This window comes from Panthera tigris, chromosome A1, assembly GCF_018350195.1.
Source record: "Panthera tigris isolate Pti1 chromosome A1, P.tigris_Pti1_mat1.1, whole genome shotgun sequence".
NCBI lineage: Eukaryota > Metazoa > Chordata > Mammalia > Carnivora > Felidae > Panthera > Panthera tigris.
The window spans coordinates 155757373-155785346 of NC_056660.1; the positions used below are offsets into that span (position 1 = coordinate 155757373).

General features: G+C 35.3%; 1 protein-coding gene across 3 annotated transcripts in view; it reads left to right on the forward strand.

The window, feature by feature from the left end:
* SLF1 (SMC5-SMC6 complex localization factor 1) overlaps nucleotides 1-27974 on the forward strand; it is an 82572-nt gene that overhangs the window by 15293 nt on the left and 39305 nt on the right. For 2 of the 3 annotated variants that reach the window (XM_042989966.1, XM_042989973.1), the window contains 9 exons: nucleotides 6164-6217; nucleotides 9648-9810; nucleotides 15882-16025; nucleotides 18125-18271; nucleotides 19560-19706; nucleotides 20565-20687; nucleotides 21796-21849; nucleotides 22802-22960; nucleotides 24780-24943. In XM_042989966.1, coding sequence (XP_042845900.1) covers nucleotides 6164-6217; nucleotides 9648-9810; nucleotides 15882-16025; nucleotides 18125-18271; nucleotides 19560-19706; nucleotides 20565-20687; nucleotides 21796-21849; nucleotides 22802-22960; nucleotides 24780-24943 — 1155 coding nt within the window. The remainder of the gene's footprint in view (nucleotides 1-6163; nucleotides 6218-9647; nucleotides 9811-15881; nucleotides 16026-18124; nucleotides 18272-19559; nucleotides 19707-20564; nucleotides 20688-21795; nucleotides 21850-22801; nucleotides 22961-24779; nucleotides 24944-27974) is intronic. The other variant, XM_007078910.3, reaches the window with a different exon arrangement.

The window sequence follows — 27974 nt, forward strand, 5'->3', positions numbered from 1 at the left end:
TTTCCCACATCTTTGCCAGTATCTCTTGATTTGAGTTATTAATTTTAGCCATTCCAATAGTTGTGAGGTGGTATCTCATTGTGGTTTTGATTTGTATTTTCTTGATGATGAGTGATGTTGAGCATTTTTTCATGTGGCTGTTAGCCATTTGTATGTCTTCTGCGGAGAAGTATTTATTCATGTCTTCTGCCTATTTCTTTACTGGATTTTTTGGGTTTTTGGGGGTGTTTGATAAGCTCTTTATAGGTTTTGGATACTAATTCTTTACTAGATAATGTCATTTGCAAATATCTTCTCCCATTCTCTAGGCTGCCTTTTAGTTTTATGGATTGTTTCCTAGCTGTGCAGAAACTTTTTATCCTGGTGAAGTCCCACTAGTTCATGTTTGCTTTTGTTTTCCTGGCCTCTGGAGATGTGTCTAGTAAGAAGTTGCTACAGCTCTGGTCAAAAAGATGGTTGCCTGTGCTCTCCTGTAGGATTTTGATGGTTTCCTGTCTCACATTTAGGTCTTTGATCCATTTCGAATTTATTTTAGCGTGTGGTATAAGAAAGTGGTTTAATTTCATTCCTTTGCATGTTGCTGTCCAGTTTTCCCAACACTATTTGTTGAAGAGACTGTATTTCCCATTGGATATTCTTTCCTGCTTTGTCGAAGATGAGTTGACCATATAGATGTGGGTGTATTTCCGGGTTTTCTATTCTGTTCCGTGGATCTCTGTGTCTGTTTTTGTGCCAGTGTTATACTGTCTTGATGACTACAGCTTTGTGTTGTAACTTGAAGTCTGGAATTGTGATGCCTTCAGCTTTGGTTTTCTTTTTCAACATAACTTTGCTTATTCAGGTTCTTCTCTGGTTCCATACAAATTTTAGGATTGTTTGCTCTAGCTATGTGAAAAATGCTGGTGGTATTTTGCACTGGGGATTTGCACTGGTATTTTACACTGGGGATTGCACTGAATGTGTAGAATGCTTTCAGTAGTATAGACATTTTAACAATATTTGCTCTTCTGATTCATAAGCGTGGAATGTTCTTCCATTTCTTTGTGTCATCTTCAGTTTCTTTCATAAGTGTTCTATAGTTTTCAGAGTACAGATCTTTTACCTCTTTGGTTGGATTTATTCCTAGTCTGAAGGTTTTTGGTGCAATTGTAAATGGGATCAATTCCTTAATTTCTCCTTCTGCTGCTTCATTATTGGTGTATAAAATGCAGCACATTTTCACACATTGACTTTGTATCCTGCCACTTTGCTGAATTCGTGTATCAGTTCTGGAAATTTTTTGGTGGAGTCTTTCAGGTTTTCCAGATAAAGGATCAAGTCATCTGCAGAGAGTGAGAGTTTGACTTCTTCCTTGCCAGTTTGAATGCCTTTTCTTTTTGTTGTCTGATAGCTGAGGTTAGGATTTCTAGTACTATGTTGAACAACACTGGTGAGAGTGGATGGCCCTTTCTTGTTCCTGACGTTAGGGAGAAAGCTCTCAGTATTTCCCCACTGAGGATGAGAGTAGTTGTTAGTCTTTCTATTATGGCCTTTATGATGTTGAGATACATTCCTTTTATCCCTGTTTTCTTGAGGGTGTTTACGAATAAAAGGATGCTGTATTTTGTCAAATGCTTTTTCTGCATCTATTGAGAGGATCATTTGGTTATCGTTTCTTTTATTAATATATGATATTGATTTATGATAATTCTTTTAATGTACTCTTGGACTTGCTAGTATCTTGTAGAGAATTTTGTTTTGATGTACATCAGGGATATTGGTCTGTAATTCTTTTTAGTGACTTCTTTGGTTTTGGAATCAAGGAAATACTGGCCTCCTAGAATGAGTTTGGAAGTTTTCCTTCTGTTTCTGTTTTTTAGAATGGTTTTGAAAAAATAGGTATTATTTCTTTAAATGTTTGGTAGAATTCCCCTGGGAAGTCATCTGGCCCTGGACTCTTGTCTGTTGGGAGATTTTTGATTACTGATTGAATTTCTTTACTGGTTATGGTTCTGTTCAAGAACCAGCTATTAGTTTTATCTATCCTACCTTTTTTTTTTTTTTAATTATTCCTATGTGATTTATTTCAGCTCTAAATTTTATTATTTCCCTTTTTCTGCTGGTTTTGGGCTTCATTTACCGTTATTTTTCCAGATCCTTTAGGTGTAAGGCTAGGTTGTGTATTTGAGACTTTGCTTCCTTTTTGAGGAAGGCCTGAATTGCTATATACTTCCCTCTTAGGACCGCCTTTGCTGCATCCCAAAGGTTTTAGACTGTCATGTTTTCATTTTCTTTGGCTTTCATGTATTTTTTAATTTCTTCTTTAATTTTCTGGGTTAACCCATTCATTCTTTAATAAGATGTTCTTTAACCTCCATGTATTGGTGGTCTTTCCAAATTTTTTCTCATGAGTGACTTCAAGTTTCATAGCGTTGTGGTCTGAAAATATGCCTGATAGGATCTCAGTCTTTTTGTACTGGTTGAGGCCTGATTTGTGACCCAATGTGAATCTATTCTGGAGAATATGTGCACTTAAAAAGAGTTTGTATTCTGCTGCTTTAGGGTGAAATGTGAATATATGTTAAGTCCATCTGGTCCAGTGTGTCATTCAAAGCCATTGTTTGCTTGTTGATCTCCTTAGATGATCTGTCCATTGCTATAAGTGGGGTGTTAAAATCCCCTGCTATTATATGATTATCGATGAATTTCTTTGTTATTAATTCATTTATACATTTGGTTGCTTTCAATTTGGGGGCATAAGTATTTACAATTGTTAGATCTTCTGGATGGATATACCCCCTTTATTATGACATAGTGCCCTTCTTCGTCTCTTATATAGTCTTTTGTTCAAAATCTAGTTTGTCTAAGTATGGTTACTCCAGCTTTCTTTTGATATCCATTAGCATGATAAATGGTTCTCCATCCCCCCCCCCCCACTTTCAATTTGAAGTTGTCTTTGGGTGTAAAATAAGTCTCTTGTAAGTGCATGTAGTTGGTTCTTGTTTTTGTCCATTCTGATATGCTGTGTCTTTTGATTGGAGAATTTAGTCCATTTATATTCAGAATAATTATTGATAGGTATGAATTTAGTGCTCTTGTATTCCCTGTTAAGTCACTGTGCCTGTAGATTGTCTCTGTTCCTTTCTAGTCTTTGTTGCTTTTGGTCTCTTTCCCGCTCCAAGGCTCCCCTTTAATAATCCTTGCAGAGCTGGTTTAGTGTTCAAGAACTTTAGTTTTTGCTTGTCTTAGAAACTCTTTATCTCTCCTTCTATTCTCAATGATATCGTTGCTGGATAAAGTATTCTTTTGGCTGCATATTTTTCCCCTTTAGCATGTTATGTGTATCATGCTGCTCCCTTCTGGTTTGACAAGCTTCTGTGGATAGGTCTGCTGCTCACCTTATGTGTGTCTACCTTTGTCTGTTAAGGACCTTTTGTCCCTAGCTACTTTCAGAGTTCTCTCTTTTATCTTTTTATTTTCTAAGTTTCACTATAATGTATGTTTTGGTGTTGACCTGTTTTTGTTGATTTCAAGGGGAGTTCTCTTTGCCTCTTATACTTGAATAATGCCTGTTTTCTTCCCCAGATTATGGAAGTTCTAAGCTATAATTTGGTCAAATAAACTTTCTATCCCTTTTTCCAGCTCTTCTTCTGGGACTCCTATGATACGGATCTTACTGCATTTTAGAGTCACTTATTTCTTGACCTCTCCTTTTTAGCCTGGTTCTTTTCCATAATTTTATCTTCTGTTTACCTATCTGATTCTCTGCATCTTCCATTCTCATTGTAATTATATCCAGTAGGATTTGCATCTCAGTTATAGCATTTTTATTTCAGCCTGAGTAGTTTTTAGGTCTTCTATCTCTACTGCAAGGGTTTCTCTGGAGTCTTCTATGATTTTTTTCAACTAGCTGATGTTCTTATCACTATTGTTCTAAATTCTTGTTCAGGTATATCACTTATATCTGTTTTAGGCAAATCCCTGGTTTTAGTTTCTTCCTGATCTTTCTTGGGAATAGAATTCTTCTGTCTTAACGTTTTGTCTAGGTTTCTGTCTTTTACATGTTATATAAAAACTTGTTTTGTTTTCTGCTCCTGAGTGCAATGCTATATTAAGAAGGGGGATATACACTGTCCAGGGCCTGGTGCTTTAAGAAGTGTTTCTGGTATATGCCCTGTGCACTCTGCTATTGTGATTTGGCTGTTCTTTTCCCCAGGTCAGTCCTTTGCAGAGTTCCTCTTTGCTTGTAGTGGGGAGTGTTTGGACCATTAACAAGGTGTGCTTTGGTTCATTTGTTATAATAAGCCTGATTAAAAAAAGGAAAGAAAAGTCTTCTACAAAAACTAGAGCAGGAAAAAGAATAACAATAATAACAACAACAAAAACGGACAAACAAAATGGACAAAAAAAAAAAAACAGATTCCACAGAAAAAGAAAGCAAAAAAAAAAAAAAAAAAGATCCAAAAAAACGAGAAAAGGAAAGAAACAAACAAAAAACAAATGAACAAAGAAATTATAATCCTGATTCAAAAAGAAAAGAAAGAAAAAAAGCCTGATCTTATTTCCACCAGAACTGAAGCTGACGCTTTGGAGCACTCTATGATCAGTAGACTTGGTGCATGTGGGGGTCCTTTATTGGTCCTCTGGGGGAGAGGCCAGCTGCGCTGTCTAACAATCAGACCGGCTCTTGTAAAGATTTCCCTATAGGGCACAGAAAAGTGAGTTTTGATGTATGTGGCTCCAGCCTCTACTGGCAGCACTATGTTGCTTGCTGAAGTCTGACCATGCTGGTGGGTGGGAAAAGATGGCTTCACCTGCTCTCTGGTCCCTGGGAAGGAAAGCTTGCACCTGCTGCTGTTCAGGAAGCCCTCACAAGTGTACATTCTCCCCTTCTGTATCCCAGGCTTCCATCAGATCCCTGCCCTCAACCCGTCTATGCCTGGGCCGTGGACATGCCCAGCATCTAGCTCTCCTATGTTTCATCTTTGGCACAGAACTGAGATTCAAAATTGCAAATCTTCTTACTTTTTTAAATTAAACAAATTTTTTAATATTTATTTATTTTTGAGAAAGAGAGAGCATGAGCTCAGAAGGGGCAGAGAGAGAGGGGGAGTCACAGAGTCTGGAGCAGGATCCAGGCTCTGAGCTGTCAGCACAGAGCCCAACATGGGGCTTAAACTCACGGACTGTGAGATCACAATCTGAGACGAAGTCGGATGCTTAACTGAGCCACCCGGGCACCCCAAAACTCCAAATCTTAAAGGACGCATCAGGGCATGGACTCGCTCCTCCTTGCAGTGATGTGCCTGGTGCCATTCTGTTGCAGAAAGTAGTCCCTTGGCTGGGCAGTCCCTTGGAGGTTAGAGAGAAGCACAGTAAAAAGCTGTGAGCACTTTAACCACCTTCTGTGCACACTTATGTCTCTGTCATAGGAAGGTTGCTTAAAGGTGCCAGCCAGGTCTTTTGTCCTTGTAGAGGCAATATACAGTCTTCCAAATGTACTCCAGGAAGGGGAACTTTCTCTCCCATTGTGACCCAGGGGATCCCCCCATCATGCTGTCCATTCCCAGTCTTCCCGTCTTTCTCCCCAGAAGCACTTGCTGCCCACCCAGATCTACTCCAGCGAATGGCACAAACTTCCAGAAACTGAGAATTTCAGCTCCACTGTTGCAGAAACTTGGGATAGTCAGTTCCTCATGATTCCCCCATCAGTGGTTTTGGAGGAGTGCTTTTCTTGCGCAAACCCAACAACCTACTCTCTCTCCTCTCTGAAAAGGCCTCCCACCTTCTGCAGGATTGTGGCTTTTCTCTCTCCCCGTTCCCCTCTCCGCACCGCATACCTGCCACATTCGAATCTCCTTGATATACAGAATCTTCACTTAATCCGCAGATTTATTTCCTAGGTGTTCAAAATGATTTGATGTTGATGTAGCTGTGTTCCGGGGATGAGACTTCCAGGGTCTGCCTAGTATACCACCATCTTAACTCCTCCCCTGACCAATTTAAATGTTAAACCAAATTTGTATTCCTGAGATAAACTGTACTTCATCATAGTGTATTATCCATTTTTAATAATTGCAGATTCTTCAGATATTTTAAAAATTTTGTGTCTTCAATGTGCAAAACTGACAACTGTAAAAATATATAAATTACATATCATGGATTTTTTTCCCTCCCTAAATAGGAATGAAGAAATGGATGCTCACTCTGACCATTTATTTTCAGTATTTTGCTACAGGTACTAGGCAATATGGTAAGACAAAGAGAATAAGAGGAATGGAGTCAGATATAAAGAAATAAAAATGTCTTTATTTCTAAAAGGTATGGTCATATAATAAATAATTTACCCAGAAAAGCTGTTAGAACTAATTAGTGAATTTAGCAAGATGACAGGATAATAAGTCACTGTACAAAATCAATGGTGTTTTTATATTCTAGTGATGAACAATTGGAAATTAAAATTTAAAAATATATTACCTTTGTTTTTTGGCAATTTTTGTGTGTGTGTGGGTGTGTGTGTATTATTTTCTAATTATTTATGTCATTTGCATGGGGTTCTCTGAGCTTCTTGGACATGTAGTTTTTTTTATCTTTTATTAACTACGGAAAATTCTCAGCCACCAAGTTTTAAATTCTTCTGTTGGGTTCTTTTTCTTGCACTCTGTTACCTTTGTTTAAGACCATTTAATTCATTTCCACAGTTTATGCATGTTCTGTTTTGTTTTTAACTTTTTTCCCATTTTTGTGTTTTCAGTTGGATAATTTCTATTGACCTATCATCAAGTTCATTACTTTTTCATTTGTTTGCAATCTATTCATTAGGCTGTCAAAAAGATTATTGTTTTGACAGTAACTTTTATTTCTATCAGTTTTTTTTTTTTTTTTTTTTTTTTTTTTTTTTTTTGAGAGAGAGCATGTGCATACACCTGCACAAGTGGGGAACTGCCAGAAAGAGCAGGAGGGAGAATCCTAAACAGGCTTCACACCCAGTGCAGATATCGAGGGAAACCTTGATTCCATGATCTTGGGATCATGGGTCATTTTTAAACTATTTTGTTTTCTTTGTTTGTTTGTTTGTTTGTTTATTTTGAGAGAGAGAGAGAATAGGGGAGGGGCAGAGAGAGAGGAAGAGAGAGAAGCCCAGGTAAGCCCCTCACTGTCAGCACAGAGCCTGGTCCTGGGCTGGATCTCAGAAACCGTGAGATCATGACCTGAGCTGACATCAAGAGTCAGTTGCTTAACCAACTGAGCCACCCAGGTTCCCCTCTACCATTTTTAATGTACTCTATGCACAGTTCCTAATCTCTTAATGCAATTTGATCACTTTATCCATTGTATAGCATTTCAGTCATAGTTATTTTAGTGTTGTGTTTTTTTTTTTTAACTTTTATTTATTTTTGAGAGAGAGACGTAGAACGTGAGCATGGGAGGCGCAGGGAGAGAGGGAAACACAGAATCTGAAGCAGGCTCCAGGCTCCAAGCTGTCAGCACAGAGCCGGACATGGGGCTCAAACTCATGAACCGTGAGATCATGACCTGAACCAAAGTCAGAGGCTTATTAACCCACTGAGCCACCCAGGCGCCCCACAGTCATAGTTATTTTAAAGTCACTTTCTGGTAATTTCAACAAGTGAATCATCTTTCTATGCTTTATATTGCTTTGTCTCTTGACAGTGGTTTGTTTTTCTTGCTTTTTGTGTATGTCTTTTTTATTGCATGTTTAGATATCACAGTACAATAGGGGCTGAGGTAAATACTTCTATCCAACAATGGGCTTACTTTTTCTGTAAAGTAGTTAGTATGGGTAGTTAATCTTGTCAGTTGTTGAGCAGGCACTGGGTTTTTTTAATGCTATAGTTACTTCAATGCATCCTTTCTGATTACTCCAGCCATATATGGAATACAGTTTCTTTGTCCTTGGCATGGGACCTGGGTTGCTGAAGGGGTTTTAATCAATGTCTCTCACTTTCAGCTTTCAATAGTCCCTGCGTTTGCTAGGTCACAGAAGGACTCTGTCATCATTGTCTCCCTGTCTTGCTTGTTACTAATATCTAGCTGGTTGGGGGTAAGAGTGGATGTGTTTTTGGTTCTGCTAGAAAGACTTCAGTCTTTTTCTTTCTTTTTTTTTTTTTTTTTTTTTTTAAAGTAGGCTCCATGCCCAGCTTGGAGCCCAATGTGGGGCTTGAACTCATGACGTCAAGATCAAGATCTGAGCTGAAATCAAGAGTCAGACACTTAATCGACTGAGCCACCCAGGCACCCCTGGATATGCTTCAGTTTTAAGCATTCTTTGTGTTCTTGGTGTCTGAGGTTGGGACTTTGTTAATATTTGTGTCTCAGTCCCTCATGGCAGAGAAATTCTGCCTTGTATGTGTTGTTAGGGTTTTGACAACAGAGAATTTCTAGCCTATGTCCCAGTATTAGATCTTTGCTTTCTATTGATGCAGGAACCTAGGTTTGGCTGGCATTTTTTCTGTCCCTTCTGCAGGGACAAATGGCTTTTGTTTCTGTTTCTGTTTCCTATCTAGAAATAGTGAATTATTTTTTGGGTTGTGCAGCAGGAGATTTTCCTGTTCCTTTCCCAAAGGCGCATGGGTTTTACTTACACTCTCCCAACAGAAGCTGTGCATCTTTTCCTGGGTTCTGAAAGTATAGGACTTCTTACCTTAACCACATGACTTAAGATGTTACCTCATATGAGAGAAGAATCCAGGGAAGTGGACCTAGTTTTAGGTCTATCTCTTGATGGCAGCCAATCCCCACTGACCCACCAGTGCTACGAGTAGGGACTCCCATTGGTATCTGCCCTAATTCTTTTTCATAAATGCTTAATAGAGGCCTATGGCAAAGAGCTCGCAAGTGACTGCAGACTTTGCTTGAGTCACTTACTCCCAAATATTATAAATTGTCATGGTACTTGCACTTGACTCTTAAATTTGTTAGAATTTTATCTGATTCTTACTACTTTTATGGCAGCTACTTCTCTCTAGCACCCTGGCAAAATGAAATAGTTTTGACTGTCCGTTCTCTTCATAAAGGGGCTTATTATTATCACTCTTAAGGAAATTTAAGTTTCTTGGTTGGCTTGTTACCTCAGTTCTCTGATAGTTCGTGAAAGGTTAAAGGTTCTGTAGATTATTTGGCTTTTTCTTATTGTTAGATAATAACAGTGTTCTCTTGTGGCTTTCTATATCCTAGGCACAAGTAGAACTTTCATGAAACTTTGGGGATGTTAAAAGTTAATCAAAAACTAATTTTTTAAAAGAATGCTGGCAACTGTAGTTTTTTTTTAGTGGTTTAGAATGATTTCCTTGGAGGTATGTTGCCTTCTGAGGTAGCTACATCCCTAAACTTCTTTCATTATTCTTTGGACTTACGGAGGTGACTTTTCCTTAGGGAATAAAGTCAGTATTCTTGATTCTTAAAAATATTTCCCATATCAAGAAATGGATAAGCAAAAAGAATATCATGATTTCTTCAACATCTTTGAACAACTTATAATTTAAGAAATCACTATAGTACTTATTCTCCATGACACTCACATAGCCCAGGGGCACTTAATTCTTTCAGAAAGTTCTACTCCTACTCTAAGGAAGTAATTGATTTAGATGATGTGACTGAATATACTTTAAAAAAATACTTTCTATACTATTTACATTTTTATTTAGAGTTCTGGAGGCTGGAAAAGCAAATGTTATTTTACCAAAAAGCTCACCAAGTGAAATAACTCATGTGATTGCCAGTAATGCAAGAATCAAGGCTGAGCAAGAAAAAGACAACTTTAAAGCTCCATTTTATCCAATTCAGTATCTAGGGGATTTTCTTTTAGAGGTAAGCAAAATAAATGGTAAACATTTTTGAGTGTTTATTTTATAAAATATTGATACTGTGAAATATGTTAAAAATTAAATTATGTTTTGAATTTTAAAAATACAATGATTAGAAATACATTTGACCCTTGAACTGCACAGATCCACTTTATAAACAGATTTTTCAGTAAGTTGAGTACTATAAGTGTATTTTATTTATGATTTTAACATTTTTTTTCTTTAGCTTTGTTACAAGAATATAGTACATAATACATACAAAATATAAAATATGTTACTCAGCTACATATTGGTACAGTGTCTGGTCAACAGAGGCTATTAAGTCTTTGGGGGGCTAAAAGTTATATGTGGAGTTTAAACTTTGGCGGGAGGTGTTCTTGCCCCTAATCTCCACATTGTTCAAGGGTCGGCTATAATTAAAATGACATATTCTTAAAGGCTATAGCTCTCAGTTTTTTAAATATTTGAGAATATTTCTGATAAATGTGAAAGAACCTTGCTTGTTAAATTTGTGTTATTGAGTCTCTTAGTTTTCAGTGCTTTAGTGATGTTTACTACAAAACAATTTTAGCATTTTAATGTCAGTATAAATAAAGTAGCAGTATCATGTAGTATCATGTAAGAATTTGTAATTTTCCCGTGGGAAAGGAGGAAGCTATTTCTAAGGATTTAGAAATACTGTTCTGTCCTATTCCTCTGCCTCCCTCTTCCCACTTTGCGCAAATACCACTTTTTAAGTTGTTTGAATTGGAACAGTCCTAGAAGGAATTGTCTGGAGATAAGAATTTTTAAGAAGGGTCACTCAAGGTAAAAGAGAAGCTTCAGTGTGTCTAAAAACTACACTTTGATCTTCTAGGAAAAACTGGTTCCTTACATGTTAACATCTCAGTAAGTGCTATAACCTTTTACCTAATAATTTATATTAGAGACCTGGGAATCACCCTTGAAACCTTCCTTTCCCTGATTCCCCACATCTTGTCAATCACCAAATCCTATTGATTTTATTATCTCAAATACCACTTGAATCACTGTGCTTTTTTCTTCCTATGTTTTTTTTTTAATTTTTTTTTTTTTAACGTTTTATTTATTTTTGAGACAGAGAGAGACAGAGCATGAACAGGGGAGGGTCAGCGAGAGGGAGACACAGAATCTGAAACAGGCTCCAGGCTCTGAGCGGTCAGCACAGAGCCCGATGCGGAGCTCGAACTCCCGGACCGCGAGATCATGACCTGAGCCGAAGTCAGCCGCTTAACCGACTGAGCCACCCAGGCGCCCCTCTTCCTATATTAACATCATATTGAGTTCATCCTCTTTCCCCTGCCCTCCTGGAATAGACTCTTAATTATTCATCTTTTTACTCTACCTTTTAACTCTTGCTAATCTACTGATTACTCTTAACCTTTTCCTAGTCCATTCTTCTTCCTTCAGAAGGAGCAGCCAAAATGCTCTAAAACAACTCTAATTCTGTCACTGTCCTGTTTAACCCTCCAGTGGCTTCCCATTGCCTTTAGGATAAAGTCCTAAACTTGTAACAATGGCTTAAAAGTTCCCCCACAGAATCCTTGTCAGTCCTGCCTTTAAGGCATATCCTGCTCTACTTTTTCTGCAGTCAACTATACAATAACAAAACTGCTTTCTGCCTGAAAAAGCCTTCCCCGGTATTCTCTCACTCCCTGTGCCTGCGTGCCTTCTGTCCGTTCATCATTCAAGTTGCAGTTAGAATGATGCCTCTTCAAGGAAGCCTCCCTTACCCTTTGCTAAAATAGGTTCACCTATAATTGTTCTCATAGCATTATTTTGCTTTATAGTTCTTGCCACATTTGTAATTAATCAGCTGGCTGATTATTTGGTTAATGTCTGTTTTCCCCATCTAAACCAGAAGAACCATGTCATCAAGATGATGTCTGACTTTTCCATGATTATATCCAAGTCATCTTGTATAAAGCTTGGCACATGAGTTCTCAGTTTTATTAGGTAAACAGAGAAATTATGAAATATCTCTGAGTCTTCCAAGAGTAGATGTAATATATTACTCTATAATTACCTTTCCCTACTGAGTAGCAGCAATGTAGATTGGAAATTTGACCTTAGTTCAAGGGATGGATCTGCTTGCACTATGGATGATCTCATCGTCCTTGATAATGATGGTTCTTGGAATGGGCATGTGAGCCAGTTTTGATCCATGAGACATGAAGAGTGGTATGTAAGAGTTTCTGGGAAGTTTCTTCATTCTTCTGAAAAGACCACCACTGGTATCCTGGCTCCTGCTAAATGTGAACATGGAATAATGTAACCTAAATTATTACTAGCAGCCAATTTTTGACCATGAGGAGAGGTAACCTTAGGAATAAACCAGCCTTGTAGATAGCAAAATATACAAACAATGTGGATCCTTACAGAGATACTTGAGTTACTAGATCAGACACTAAAACCTGTCTTGGCCCTGGACCACATTACCATTCTGTGCTGTAAAACACGACCATGTTATTTATATTACTTTGAATTGGTTTTCTATTACTTGCAGCCAGAAGCATCCTATCTGATCTACCTATCTGAATAGTTTAATGGTAGCCTTTACTGTTAATAGAGTGAAAGCCATTCTTAACTAGTTTCGTAAAAGTATATAAATTTTTTTCTATGGAAAGAAATGAATAAAGTGTAAAATTTAATATGCTTTATCCATAGTCTTAGTCTTATTTTACTGCAGTAATATGACAGCATTCAGATTCAGTTGTTGAAATATTATAAGGCAGCAATAGTATACCAAGTAAAAGTAGCAAATAATCTATAACTTAGATTTATTTTTAGAATATGTTGTTTTATAAGTTCTAGATTAGGCAGCTGGGAGTTCATAGCCATTTATTCCAAATAAGGAATGCATTTTGTGATCACTTATGATCAGAAAACAGTTACCTTCATTGTAGTATCTTCTTCTACCACTTTGTCATATAGCATATCACATTCCTCATTAGTTGGATTCTGAAGTGTCCTCTGAGAGTAGCCATGTAAAATGACTGAGTTGAAAGTAACAACCAATTGTTGTTTTTTTTTTTTTTTTTTTTTTAAAAAAAAACGTTTTGTTTAACCTACTTATACTTAACCTACTTATACTTATTTGGAAAGCTACTGAGTAACAGAATCAGGGATCTGTTTATTTAGTTCAGGCTTATAGATCCTTATTGAAGAATTTTGATGTACCAGGCACTGTGCTGAGGAGTAGGGAAAATAAATAAGACCATGTGTCAGACTTCAAGGTGCTTACTATTTAGTTAGTGGTGAAAACAGTACATGGAAACTGTTAATTACATTTAGTGTATAGTGTGTATTGTACGTTGGCAAATTTAAGTACAAGGGATAGGTATTTAGAGAAACAGGTGACTAATGTATCTCAATTGTTTGGCCCAAAGAAGGCCTCACGAAAAAAGAGAAGATATTTAGGAATACTTAAAACTTCTTTTGACTATCAGCCTAAGAAAGAAAGTAAAAAGGGAACCACACAAAGTCTTAGAGAAATATAACAGGAACAATAGAAAAAACATACACTTTTTGTGGCAGATCAACTAATTTGTGACCCAGATGTATAGTTTATTAGTGTTCTGATGGTAGGAAAGTAATTTAACCTGAGACTGAATTTCTTTTTTTGTGCATCAAAGTTCATACTTTCTCATTTTGATTGTTGTGAAAACTATTAAAAATGTTACTCTGGACTAATATTTATTGAATGATTATTATGTGCCAGGCTCTGTGCTAAGCATTATTCATTCCTCCTTCCCTCCCTTCTTTCCTTCCTGTAGTCTCCATACAGCATGGGCTCTAACTCATGATCCCAATATCGAGAGTCAAATGCCCTTCTGACTGAGCCAGCCAGGCACCCCTGTATACCCTTAATCTTATTTTAAACCTCATGTTCCTGTGTCTATGTATTATAGCCTCATTTTATAGTTGGTGAAATGAGGTAGAGTCATGTTAAATTATTTTTCCATGCTCCTACAACTGGCATGTGTCAGACCAAAAATTTAGAGTCAAGCACTCAGTAAAAAGACTTTTCTTGAACTCCCTTTCCTTTACTCATTTTGGGTATTAATAGATTTCCTTGATATTCACCTGGTGTCTTTCTGGGTATTAAAAATACTTAATTCTGTAAACAGTACTAGAACCAGTAGTCAATCATAAGATCTTGAGACATCATTTAAGAATCAGAGTATAAATACTAGTTAAGAACCATGTAGAGCACTCTTTCTCTACTTGACCTCTCTGATTCTTCATCTCTTCTCATGAAGTCATTCACGTTGTGTGGTAAATGCCATGGCTGAATCAAATAATAAGACTTGAAGACCAGAGCCTATCCATACCTAAGTGCCAAACAGTACACCCCATCAAATACTGAATCAGAAGTCAGGCCAACTGTTACTGCACACTATGCTGCTCTCCTCCTAGATAATAGAATAATTTACTGAATAAGTAGGCTTTGGGTCATCTATCTGGAACATAGCATTATACTATATAAAAGAGACTAGACATAACCCTTTTTGCCTAGGTCATATAGGAGACAAACACTTAACACAATGCCTAGTACATAGTTGGCACTAAAGGAATATTTATAAAAAGAATTAAGAAATGAATATGTACAGATAAATAAAATAATTCCTATATATTTCATTAAAGTAGCCAATTAGAGTATTGGTGGTTTGGAGAAAATTATACATTGATCATTTGTTTAGCTCTATAAAAATATAGATTATTTTAAAAATCTTGTATATGCCATGGTTTATCAGGTTATGATTTTTAATTGTTTAATTTATGTAGAGTACTTGCATTATAAATCTTAATTCACATATCAGTGTATAACATCTGAAACAGATACATAAGTAAATATATTCAGGATTAGAAAACAGTATGTTCTTGCTAGTTGTTAATGGAATGTTCTGTTGAATATTCTGTTTTACTGGAATCCATGTGGGATTAATTCATTCTGTATTTTAGACATTTTTTGATGATCTGGGCTTGAGGATTTATCCTCCCATTGTCAACCAGGTAAAATTTAAAGCCAGATATTTACTTTTATCCCACTTCAAGGTGTGCTTGTACATTCAGAGTTACTTCTTTCTTTCATGCCAGGAATAGGAAGGAAGAAAGGTATTCCTTTTTCATAGTTTTCGTTTTTACCTTCCTGAATAACTGAAAGATGTCCGTCAGGTACTCCCAGGAATTCTTCTCTGATTGGAAGATTGCAGCCTGCTTAAAGGACCGTCTGTGTACACAGGAATCCCAGTACAAGTGAAAGGGAACCGAAGATGATACCATAGGCCTTACCCATTTCAATTTCTATCGTAATTGTTTTTTAAGAGGACAGTGATTCTTTAGTCTCAGTGTAAAGGTAGTTAATCTCTGAATACTCTTCTGTAAGGGCATTGTGGGATCTGTTAGGAACTCATCTTTGCTTCCTTCTCTTTACCCTACTAAACTTTTAGAATTGTATGTATAGGTACATATGCAAATGTCTTTAACATTATTGGTAGGTGGTTTATGAATTCAGTTTGGATTTCTTGGCAAGAGAAATTTTAAATATTTGAGATAGAGCTAGGTAAAAATGATTGTTTATCTCTGTTCAAGTAAAATAGGAGCTGTGAATTCATCTATTAAGCCTCTTTTCCTCTTTGTATGTAGTAGACTTTCAGATGAGAAGTCTTACCAGTAAAAAGTTGAAAAATTATCTGGCATGTAATCTATAATCTGAAACTTTTCTATCTATATTATACCTTTAACTTGGTCAGGAATGAGATAAAATATTTCTGTTCATGATTATTCATAAAAAAGATTAATTGTTGCTAGACCAACAAAGCATTACATTTTTTGGAGATACACAGAAATCACTTTATTAGGACCTTTGTTTTGAAGTTTGTTTTTTTTTTTCTGGAAAGAATTTGTTGGTAATAACTTCTGATATAGGAGAATGCATTTTACCTATTAACTAAAGGATTTTGCAATTATAGATACATTTGGTTAACATAAAAAAGTACATAATGTTGAAATTATACTTAACTGATTGTCTGAACCATTTATATATACGTACAGAGAGAAATTCAGAATGATGAAGATTCCCAGACCAATTCTGTTTGGAATAAACATAGCAATCAGGAAAAAAACAAAGATTTTTGGAAGGATAGGGGATTTCTTGAAATGAAAGGTGCCTTAAACGAGACCATGCATAGAACCCAGGTAAAACTTTATGGGCCAAAAATGTATATTTCTGGTTCTTATGTAATTGTTTGAGATGCAATATAGCAATGTAGAAATAACACAAATTTTGGAATCAGAGCTAGTATTTGAACCCAGCTCTATGTTTTATTATGTGTGATTTGAGCTTACCAAGATACTGCCCTATGTCTCTTCAGACTCTTATTGAAATAATGCATATATGCATATAGAAACACACAGTTCCTAGTATGTAGTGTGTTCTCAGCACATGAGAATTACTTAAAATTCCCCTGTATTTTTAATATGGATGTGTTTCTTATAAAGGACTCTTATCTGTCAGCAATATGTGTATTCATAATTCATGATCTGAAGTCTAGTATTTTGCTGCATACAGAACAAATTTTTTTTTTTTTTAATATTTTTAATGTTTATTTGAGAGAGAGAGAGAGAATGGGGGAGAGGCAGGGAGAGAGAGGGAGACACAGGGTCCGAAGCAGGCTCCAGGCTCTGAGCTGTCAGGGCAGAGCCCGACACGGGGCTCGAACTCACAAACCGTGAAATCATGACCCGAGCCAAAGTTGGACACTTAACCGAATGAGCCACCCAGGTGCCCCCAGAACAAAATTTTTTTAATGATACAAATGAATTCTGTTTTGATTAAGGAAAACAAACAGGAAGTACTTTGAACTTGGAGCAATGAAATGTACCTTAAAGAAGCATGTATGTGGCTCTCATGTAATATTTTTCAAATAGCAACCAAAAAAAGGTTTTCTTAGTTTTATCCTAGAATAGCTAATGTTTAAGTATGCTCAGTTTCATATTGTGTTTTATAAAACAGACTCTTTAGTTGATGTACCAAGTTCTATACCTAGTTATTATTATTACTTAACCTAAACTAAAATGTTTTTAAATGTGACAAGAAAGAAATTAAAAATTTTGTTTTCACTGCATCTTTTACTGCATCAGAAATTTTACAAAGAGCATTTGAAGTAGTATTTGGAACTTCATAAAATGAACAGTGCCTTAAATTATATATGGAGAGATTAGATAAAACTTTACAACAGATTAAAATATTAATGCAATTTTTTCTGGCTTTTTCAAAGTATAATTGGTATTTATATGATTTATAAGACTGCTTTCTATGACTACATGTACATGGTCTTAATAAGAGGCTTTTTGAGTCAGTCTGTGAAAAATGCATTATAAACCACACTATAAAAATTTTGACATACAGAAAGGAATTTAAAATGGAGTTACTAAAATAAACTTAGTTTTTATTTAACATGCAAAAAATCAAATGGAGATTTTGTGAAAGATAGGGAAATTAAGAAAAAGACATCAATTTATATTGGATTTAAAATTCAGGTAGAAATTTCTATTTTTAAAAATAAGTTTCTTTGTACAAAAAGCAGACTCTTAAATATAGAGAACTGGTGATTATCAGAGGGGAGGTGGGTGACAGGATGGGTGAAATAGGTGAACTTTGTTAAGGAGTACACTTACCATGATGAGCACTGTGTAATGTATAGAATTGTTGAATCCTTATATGCCCGTAACTAATATAATGAATATATGTAATTTAGAATGCTTGTATAATATAACGTTGTAAAATGAATATAAACAATATGGTTTTAATACTTCTTACTCTGTTTATTATTAAACCTATGTTCTATAAAAAGATTTTTTGAGGTGTTTTTATTTGATATGCCTAATAATGGCAAGTTTCTATTTGAGCTATAGTCTAAAATTATTTTTACAAATATTTGGAAAAATAAAATAATGGAGATAAATAACCTAATAGTGTTTTGACTGGTCATATGATAAATGGTGCGGAGAGGGGAAGAAAGATTCCAAGAAAGACTAAGTTAATAAAAGTACCTATATGAAATGTATATGTCAACACAGTATAAACCTTTCATGAACTAAAAATGTGTATTTCTCCGCTTCATCCAAATATAACTAAGACGTAATACAATTCACAAGGCTCTTTGCCATAGTTAATCTCATATGTATGTTACAGAAAACCTGCCTTCCTGAGTAGGTGTTTCTATTGTGACTTGCATTGGTTGAGGCTATATTGCATCCACAGTCTTAACTAAAGTATTCTTACATACACATAGAAAGAAAAGCAAAATCATGATGAAGATGTTAACATTAGTTCTCTTTTGACTGGCCATCACAAAAAAGAAAAATTCAGAGATTCTAATAAAGATTTGAAATTTGTTAAAATGAGAGATGCCTTAGGAAGGTGCACGTATGGAAGTCAGGTAAGATCTTCTAAATGAAAAATAATTTCTATTTTACAACTCTTTCTAAATTTACCAAATGTAATGATATTCATAAAATTGCTTCTTCGTAATTACATTATAAAAATGTTTATAAGGCATTTGTATACAATTTTAAAAGTTTGCAAAAGTGACTGCTATCTATGCATCAGCTAGGTTAAGAAATAAGAGCATTACCAGTTTTGTAAGATCCTGCTGTGTGTCATTTCTAAACTGTGTCCTCTTTTTCTCCCTCATACCCACAGATGACCTCTATCTTGGCATTTGTGTTATTTTCTTGTTTTTCATTACACTTTTGCCAGCTATGTATTTATAATTTATGGTATTGATAGTCTTCTGTGACTTTTTTTTTTGTGGTGCATATAATGTTTAATTGATTCACAACTCTTTTTTTTTTTTAAGAAATTTTTTAAGTGTTTTTTTTTTGAGAGAAAGCACATGCAAGTGGGGAAGGGGCAGAAAGAGACAGAGAATCCCAAGGAGGCTCCATACTCAGTGAGGAGCCCGAAGCCCAATGTGGGGCTCAATCCCACCACTGTGAGATCACAACCTGAGCCAATATGAAAGAGTCAGACGCTCAACCAGGTGACCCACCCAGGCACCCCTCACAACTTTATCTTTTATCCATTTTATTCATTCATATAAGTAAATTTTTGGGTTTCATTTTCTTAGTGTGTGTTTGGTTTGTATTTGCAGCTATGAACGGTTGTGCCATGAACAGTGTGAACATTTTCTTACATGACTCTTGGCACATGTGTTCAGGAGTTTCTCTAGCTTAGGATATATTCCATGGAGTGGATTTGCTGTGTGGTAAGGACTGCATATTTAACTGTAGTAGGTAATGCCCAACTGTTTTCTAAAACGTTTTACTAATGTATACCCACTTTAACAATGGATGAGATTTCCTCTTGTATAAAACTATTATGTTTTTAACATGGTATACTTGTGTTAGAAGTCAGACTCTTGAGGGGCCCGTGGGTGGCTCAGTCGGTTAAGCATCCGACTTCGGCTCAGGTCATGATCTGCCAGTTCGTGAGTTTGAGCCCCATCCCCGGGCTCTGTGCTGACAACTCAGAGCCTAGAGTCTGCTTGGATTCTGTGTCTTCCACTCTCTGCCCCTCCCCTGCTTGCGCTCTCTTTCTGTCTCTTAAAAAATGAATAAATGTTAAAAAAATTTTAAAACAAAAAGAAGTCAGACTCTTGAGTTTGTTTGGATTTTGTAATACATATCATTCATATTGAGATGTAATTGTGGTCTACATACTTGTAGAAGGAAATTAAGAAAAAGGATGAAGATGTTCAAAGGAGTTATACTTTGAGGAAAAAACGCAAAAAAGGAAATGAAAGAGATTCCAGGAAAGACATTGAACGTAACAAAATTAGAAGTACCTCAAGAAAGCACATATATAGAGATGAGGTAAAACTTTGTAAGCTCAGCTAAACAGTTCATTTTTTCTGTTTCTTCTATAATAAAATCTAGACATAGAATCTTATTTTTAATATTGCTTGCTGTGTCAAATATAACCTGCACATCTTACGGAAAAAAATTGTCTTCAGTTGGTCTGGTGTGGTATTTATAACTAATGTTATAATTAACTTTGGTTTATAAGGAAAGTATTTTTACATGCATACACAAAGAAATTTGAGTTAATAGCCCGGATATTAAAATGTATTCTTTTTTGCCTGTCACAAAAAAGAAAAAGAAACAAAGTTTCCGAAAAAAGAAGCTAAAATTTCTAAAAAATTTCCAAAAATTCCTATGAAAAATACCTTGAGACTACATATGTATGTAGTTTGGGTAATACATTCCTAATCTAAATGTTAGTTTTTGTCTTTCTCTTCCCTGGTATAATACAGATTATTTTTAGTAAGATGGCTTGTCTTTTGAATGGGATCCCTCTTGAGTTAATTTTTCTAGGGTACAAATTAATGTAAACTACAGCATGTTTACATACTATGTTCAGAAAAATCTTGAGAAAAATGATAAAAGTAGACAAATAATGAATCATATTATGTGTGACCGTGGCAACAAAAAGGAGGCAGAGGGAGAGATTCCAGGAAAGATTAGGAATAGGTAAAACTCTCCAAATTAAAATGTTTGCTACTTTAAACTCTATTTCATTCTGTAATTTTTACGAAATATGATCGTAAAGGTCTTTGTTGAGATTAATGCTGCATGATGAGTTGTTTTTGTATTCTTTTGTTCATTATGATACTTAGATTTGTGGTGAAATTGCTTTAGTACACTGTCTAAAGTACTTTTATGTGTATGCAGAAAGAAATGAAGAATTCCATTTTTGCTGATGGTGCCAAAGAATCAAATCCCAAAGATGTCAGGACAGATGTGGATATTGTTGAAATAAAAAATGACCTAAGGAAGCACATATATAGAGCTCAGGTAGAACTTGCCATACTAAAATTTTCTCTAGTTTCATGTCCTCCTTTGGTGTAGCCAAAATATAATAATAATAGTAATGACTCATTATTATATTTAACATATCTTAAAATTTTCTCAGTTTATTCCTTTGTTATGAACAGTAATGTATTTGGACATTTAATAAGTAAGCTGAATTCTCTGCTATTTATAGCTCACTGACGCTAAAGATAAATTGGCTGTTTATAAACTGCTGTATCTTGGTGCAGTAAGTCTTGCTAGCCTGATATTAGAGGACGACGGCTGGATAATGGCCTTTGTTCTGTCTGGGTCATCCTCAGTTTTAGGCAGCTCTTGAGAGTTTGGGGGAAAGGGCTTTCTCAGTGATCTTGCCCTGCCCCCAGTGGTAGGAGATTGCTAACGATCTGGGACCCTGATCTTTTCTTGTACTTCTTCAGGAGTAAAGATTTTTTTTTCCTGTTCACTTACCCAGAGGCTTATGGCTTTTCACTTCTACATCCTAGGTGGAAGCCAAAGCTTTATCATTGTTTTAATTTGTATTTCTTTTGGTAATAGCAAGTTTGAGCATATTTTATACCTTCACTTACCATTTGTGTATTTCTGTCTCTGTCACCTGCATACTTAGATTCTTTTTGAGTTTTCCATTAGGTTATTTTACATCATTGTATCTAAAACTCATTATATAATCAGATTATTATCTCTTTTTATGTTGGTTGCAAATGTTTTTCCAGTCTAATCTTTGAAACCAATATACAATTATAGATATTTTAGAACAGTGGAGGAAGATGGTTATTGTATAGAAAACATGACTATATTTTTTATTCTCTGGACTTTTATACAAAATGTTCTTCCCATTTGTATTTCTAATTATTAAAATACTAAGGACAGGGGACCTCTTCAGTTCTTCAAAGCGAATATGACTTTAATTTTTAAGTTATTTTAGTTTAGAAAGAGAAAATAGAGAATGTTCCAGATCAATTATAGCTATTAATATGCTTCTGAGTCTGTTCTGTAAGTTTACCCAAGGTTTTATTTTTTTATACACTATAATGTATTGTTCTATCTGAAAAAAAAAATTATTCATTTTGGTAATATGGTTGCTATTTTGTAGGCTATCAGATACAGCTGCATTAGAATAGATAAACAACCAGTGTACAATATTGAGGTAAGGGGCTTGGAGCAGGGTGGTGATGGGGGCAAAAAATAAACTTTGTGTTTTGTCATTGTTAGTTATTTTGATATAAAGGAATGTGTTGTCTTTGTAGCAAAGCTTGCCATCAAATGTGAAATGTATGTTCTCTAATCAGTAATGAAAAAAAAGTAATATTCTGTTAAAGCTTTGAAAAAATTGTATATGGTAATAAAAACTGATAATGAGAATTAAAAACTTACCTTGTGCTCATCATGGATGAGTTATATACCCCTGTTCTCACATTTCCCAGCTTTTATGATTACTACTTCCATATTAAATTTTCAATTTAGTATTTATCAAAGTACATATTTCCTTTATATTATTCATTGCTTTACAATTTATCTCATGTAGTCTTTCACAGTAGTTCATTGTAGTTATATTTTGACCAAGGGGAATGTATTTCATTGAACTCTTAGAGTTATATTACTGTGCATCTTCAGAGTGATTCTGTGACACAATAACAGTTGTAACTGTTTGCAAACATTGATTGTGCTTGGTGACATCTTAATCTCTTTAGTATATCTTAATAGATATAGTTTGCTTGTAAGCTTAAAGAAAACCAAAAAATAATTTTGCACCTAAAGAACTATGTGTAGTTTTAGTTCTGAGGTCTCCTCATTATCAGCCATACTTTGGAAATGACTTTTAAAGTTTTCCTTTAGTGGTTGTATTTCCTCTTACTATTTAAGGCAACAGAGAATAATAAGTAAATCAATTAATAATGTATATTTTTGTAGTACCTTATAGTTATAAAACACATTCATATAAATAATCTTTTTGAACCACATAACAATCCTGTGAAGTCATGAGGGCAGGAATTGTCTTCATTTTACAGATAGGAAAATTAAGTCTCCTTACTAATTTGATTTGCTCCCCCAATTTTTCTCTCTTTTGAGTTCTTGAATCTTTTTTTTTTTTTTTTTAGGCTAAAAATGCTGAATTTCCCAGAGGTGTATTAAATTTAATTGAAAGTCTCATAGAAGGACAGTTTTTTAAAGAGGCGATTGAAGAGCTTTCCTCATTACAGGCACATTATATCCCCCCTGTATGCCTTCTTCATGCTCTCCTAGAGAACATTCTGCAGGTAAGAGTAGTCCTAGGGGTTTATAATCTTTCAGAGAATGTTAAAATACGGACATTCTCATTTTTTATGTATTTACATATTGTCTTTTCAGTATTTTTCCCTCATTTTTAAAATTTATTTGTTTTTAAATGTTTTATTTTTGAGAGAGCACAAGTGGGGGAGAGGGCGGAGAGAGAGGGACAGAAGGTATGAAGTGGGCTCCGCACTGACAACAGCAAGGCAGTGTGGGGCTTGAACTCATGAATTGCGAGATCATGACCTGAGCATCCAGAGTCGGTCGCTCAACCAACTAAGCCACCTAGGTGCCCCTCCCTCATTTTAATAAGAAATGCTGTAGCCATATATTACATTTTTTTCGTATATTTTGTATTTGGAGTTATTACAAAACATTTGCTAAAAATTCACAATTTACTATTAGTCCCATAGAACTAACACAGCAATGGGAGACAAAATGGGACCTTAATGAATTTATAGGAATTCAAAATTACACAGCAAGGACTTGGTGGCACAAAAGAGAGCATTGATTGGCTGCTACAGGAGCATCTCACAGGAGTGATTTGTCTTGGTGAGTTCACCAGGATCCAGGCCTTGGCCTTCACTCTTAGATGTCTACAGCCTGATCTTGGTTATGTCCCAGAACTCATTCAAATTCAAGAGGTGAAATTATGCTGATTATAGCATAAGATTTAAAAACACGATTTACCTGGTACAGGATGTTAGAAAAAGCAGAGCAGCATTGTCAGTAATCTTCATTGTCTTCACTGGGTGAGCTGTTTTACAAATGCACTAAGGAACTTGAGTCATTCTGCAATCCTTCAGATGCTGGTTTGGGATGGGAGAAGTATATTCTGCTACTCTGGTGGAGGACGGTACAACTTTAGGCTAGGTGATGCAGAAGAAGGTGCAGAGGGAAGAGAGGGCTACTACCTCCCTCATGTTTCCTTTTAGATAATCCCATTGTTGAGCTAGGAGGCAGCACTTTTGTGGAGGCAGGTTTCCCACATGTGTCCAGGTGGGAACGTGGATCTCCTGCAGGCACAAGGTTGGTTTCTCATAAAGACTATATAAGGACTGGGTGTCAGATCTCTCTGGTGCATCCCAGCGAGTCCAAGACTTGAGATCGCGGCCCATTTCTTTTTTACTTTTAAACTATTTTCTAGGTACTTTTAAACTATTTTCTAGGTACTACTTTGAGTGATCTAATTTACTTTCTTAGAATCTCTAAGATAATTTTCTCTTAGGAAAAATTTATCTGATTTTTTTCTGTGGCGGTAAAGTAACATAAAAATCTGATAACAATGATCAGGAAAGCCATTTGTACAGTGATAATCATTTTATTCATAGTATATGCAGACAATAAACACATTCCTTAAACTGTGAATACCAGTAAGAACAGCTTCTCAAAGGCAGCTTTCTAATTATGTTCTTCATCATAGTGACAATTTGAAGAAATAACAAACCTAATAACATGTCAGACTAATGTTGGTGATAACTAAGCATATTGCATGAAAAGCTTTTTACCTTTAATTCCTCTCAGGTCACATTTGGGCACTCTTAATCTCACTATAATCATGAAAAGTAGAGTGGACATTTCATATAAGTTAGTGTCAATAGCTGGGATTACCTAATGTATAGAAACATATTTAGAATGTGTGTCTTTCTCAGTTGCAGTGTTTAACTAGTTAAATATGATAACTTCCAAATACATCTATTTGGGAAGAAAGTTAGGTCATGGTTATTACAGTTTTAGGCTAGGGGAACAGTTAAAGTGAATTTTTAGCTGTAGCGTTTTACTTGTTTGTTTATTTTTAAACAATAGGATAACATAGATACATTTTCTGGCCGATACTTTCATATATTGTCTGCTCTTCTTCACCTACATCCTCCTTGGAAGTCCCCAGCCATGTCAACATATTACTTAGAGCTATTTCAGTGTCCAACTTGTATGAAAGGAGCATGGTCTCTCATAGAAGTGCTTATCAGGTAAGGAATTTGACATGTGAGGATGCTTAATTTTATCTCATTTTGCTATATATGTTTTAGACAAAAATGAAAGAAGTACATTTCATGTTAGAAAAAGTTTATGTGTGTGTATAATATGTTTGTTGTATTTCTTATAAAACTCACAAAAAGGTCAAGTCTAGATTGGTCATATTTGTCATTTAGTTTCTTTACAAAAGAAAGAAGTTTAATGAAATAGACAGGAAAAGCAAATCATTATTTGTTTTGATTTTTTTTAACAAAATTATATGTGTATATATTTTAAAATCTAATTAAAATTTATTGAATATGGCGATCATCAAATTTTGATCATCAAAAGTGTAAACATTGGTATCTGTATATATTCTCTCTTACAGTGTTTTGTGGGGTTTTTTTAGCTAGAAATCTGAATTTTGAAACAAATTAGTGTTCCCTAAACAGTCATTCCTTTTGTGTCTCTGCACGTTTTCTTCCTAGATTCTTCTTTTTGTCTTGAAGATGTTTCTCTGGAAATCCTTTTTAATTCTCTTTCTTTGTACCAAACCGTGAAGTTTTTTTTGTTTGCTTGTTTTTGTTTTTTGTTTTTTGTTTTTTTTTTCTTCTCTGATAGCTCCCTGTATCTGATAGCCTGCTTTTGTTTGAAAATTACTTCCTTATCCAAGTGTTCAGTTTTATGACACTCCATCATGGCGAGAGAAAGGATTCTTGACTAGCCAGGCAAAGGCTAGACCTTTGATTATCTCTTTGAGATTATAAAGATTATATCTTTGAGATTATATGAAGATATAAAGGTTGTGATATATTGGAAGTGAACTAATCACCTGGCTAGCATGCTTTTTGTTAATTCTTTCAACAAGTGTTTATTGAGTACTTATTGGGAGCCAGGCACTGTGCAACATATAGGGGATATCTTTTTTTTTTATCTGGGGATAAAAAGATAAATAAAAAAGCAGTTCCTTCATTTTTTAAAAAAAATGATTGTTTATTTTTGAGAGAGAGCATAGGCACACACGTGAGCAGAGGAAGGGCACAGAGAGAGGGAGAAAGAATTGTAAGCAGGTTCCCTGCTGTCAGCTCAGAGCTCTGCAGAAGGTGGAATTCACGAACCTTGAGATCATGATCTGAGCAAAACTCAAGAAGTTGGGTGCTCAACCAACTGAGCCACCCAGGTGCCAGTTCCTTCACTTTTGAAGGTGACTGAGATATAAATACAATTCTAAAGCACCAGTACTAGCCCAGCATTTGTATAAAATGTGAAGATATATGGGTTATGTATTTACAAATCTGCATCTTTACTGTTATTGTCATTATTTAAAAGCCCTCATGGCTTCATATGTAAACTATTACAATACCTGCTTTATTGATCTTGATTCTACTTTTTGCCCTTTATCTTCCAAAGTACCTCAGTATATTCTTACCAAAGTAATGTTGCGATTTCCCAGATAAAAGTTTTCCATTAGCTGACACATCACCTATAAGAGACCATTGGAATTCCTTAGCAAAACATGTAAGACCTTTTGTGATTTAGCTGCTGTATATGGCTCTATTCTCATCTTCATTATTTTCCCAAATGTGCTCAGTAACTAAACTATTTTTCATTTCCTATCCCTTTGCTCTTATGTTTTCTCTGCCTAAATATACCTCTATTCCTGAACCCCAGGAATATCTAGCCAATTCCTAATTATACTTCAACTTATAACTCAGATGCCACTTCATAATTCTTGCCCTTTCCTCTAAGTTGTTTGTCACTCACTTCAGCTTCTGACTTTTTCAAGAGTAGATGCCCAGTTTTTCTAAGGCTTTTTTTTTTTTTTAATTCAGGTATAGTTAACACACAGTGTTATATTAGTTTCAGACATACAGTATAACGATTCAACAATTCTGTACATTATTCGGTGCTCATAATGGTGAGTGTACTCTTTAATTCCCAATACCTATTTTGGCCATCTACCTACCCATCCATCTCCCTTCTGACATCCACCAGTTTGTTCTCTGTATCTAAGAGTTTGGTTTATTTTGTCTGTTTATTTATTCATTTATTTGGTTTCTTAAATTCCACATATGAGTGAGATCATGTGGTATTTGGCTTTCTCTGACTTACTTTTTTTATTTAACATTATACCATGTGGATCCATCCATGTTGTTGAAAATGGCAAGAATTTTTGTTTTTTTGTTTTATGGCTGAGTAATACTCCATTGTAAAGAAATTGATTCATCTGTGGATGGATACTTGGGTTGCTTCCATACACTGACTATTGTAGATAATGCTGCAGTAAACACAATGCATATATCTTTTCCAATTAGTGTTTTTATTTCCTTTGGGCAAATACCCAGGAGCAGAATTATTGAATCATATGGTTATATCTATTTTTAATTTTTTGAGGAACCTCCATACTGTTTCCCAAAGTGGCTTCACCAGCTTGCATTAACACCAACTGTACAAGGGTTCCTTTTTCTCCACATCCTTGCCAACACTTGTTTTTTTCTTGAGTTTTTGATTTTGGCCTTTCTCATAGGTGTGAGGTGATACCATGGTGGTTTTGATTTGCATTTCCCTAACGATGAGTGATGTCAAGCATCTTCTCAAGTGTCTGTTGGCCATCTGGAAGTCTTCTTTGGAGAAATGTCTGTTCATATCTTCTGCCCATTTTTAATTAGATTATTTGTTTTTTGGGGGTGTTGCATTGTAGAAGTTCTTTATATATTTTGGCTATTAACCCCTTATCAGATATATCGTTTGCAAATATCTTCTCCCATTCAGTAGGCTTTTTGTTTTGTTGATGGTTTCTTTTGCTAGATCCTAGCATTTTATTTTGGTACAGTTCCAGTAGTTTAATTTTGCTTTTATTTTCCTTGCTTTAGGGGACATAGCTAGAAAAATGTTTCTGCGGCTGATGTCAAAAAGATTGCTGCCTGTGTTTTCTTATAGGGATTTTATGGTTTCAGGTCTCACATTTAGGTCTTTCATCCATTTTGAGTTTATTTTTGCATATGGTGTAAGAAAGTGGTCCAGTTTTATTTTTTAGCATGTAGC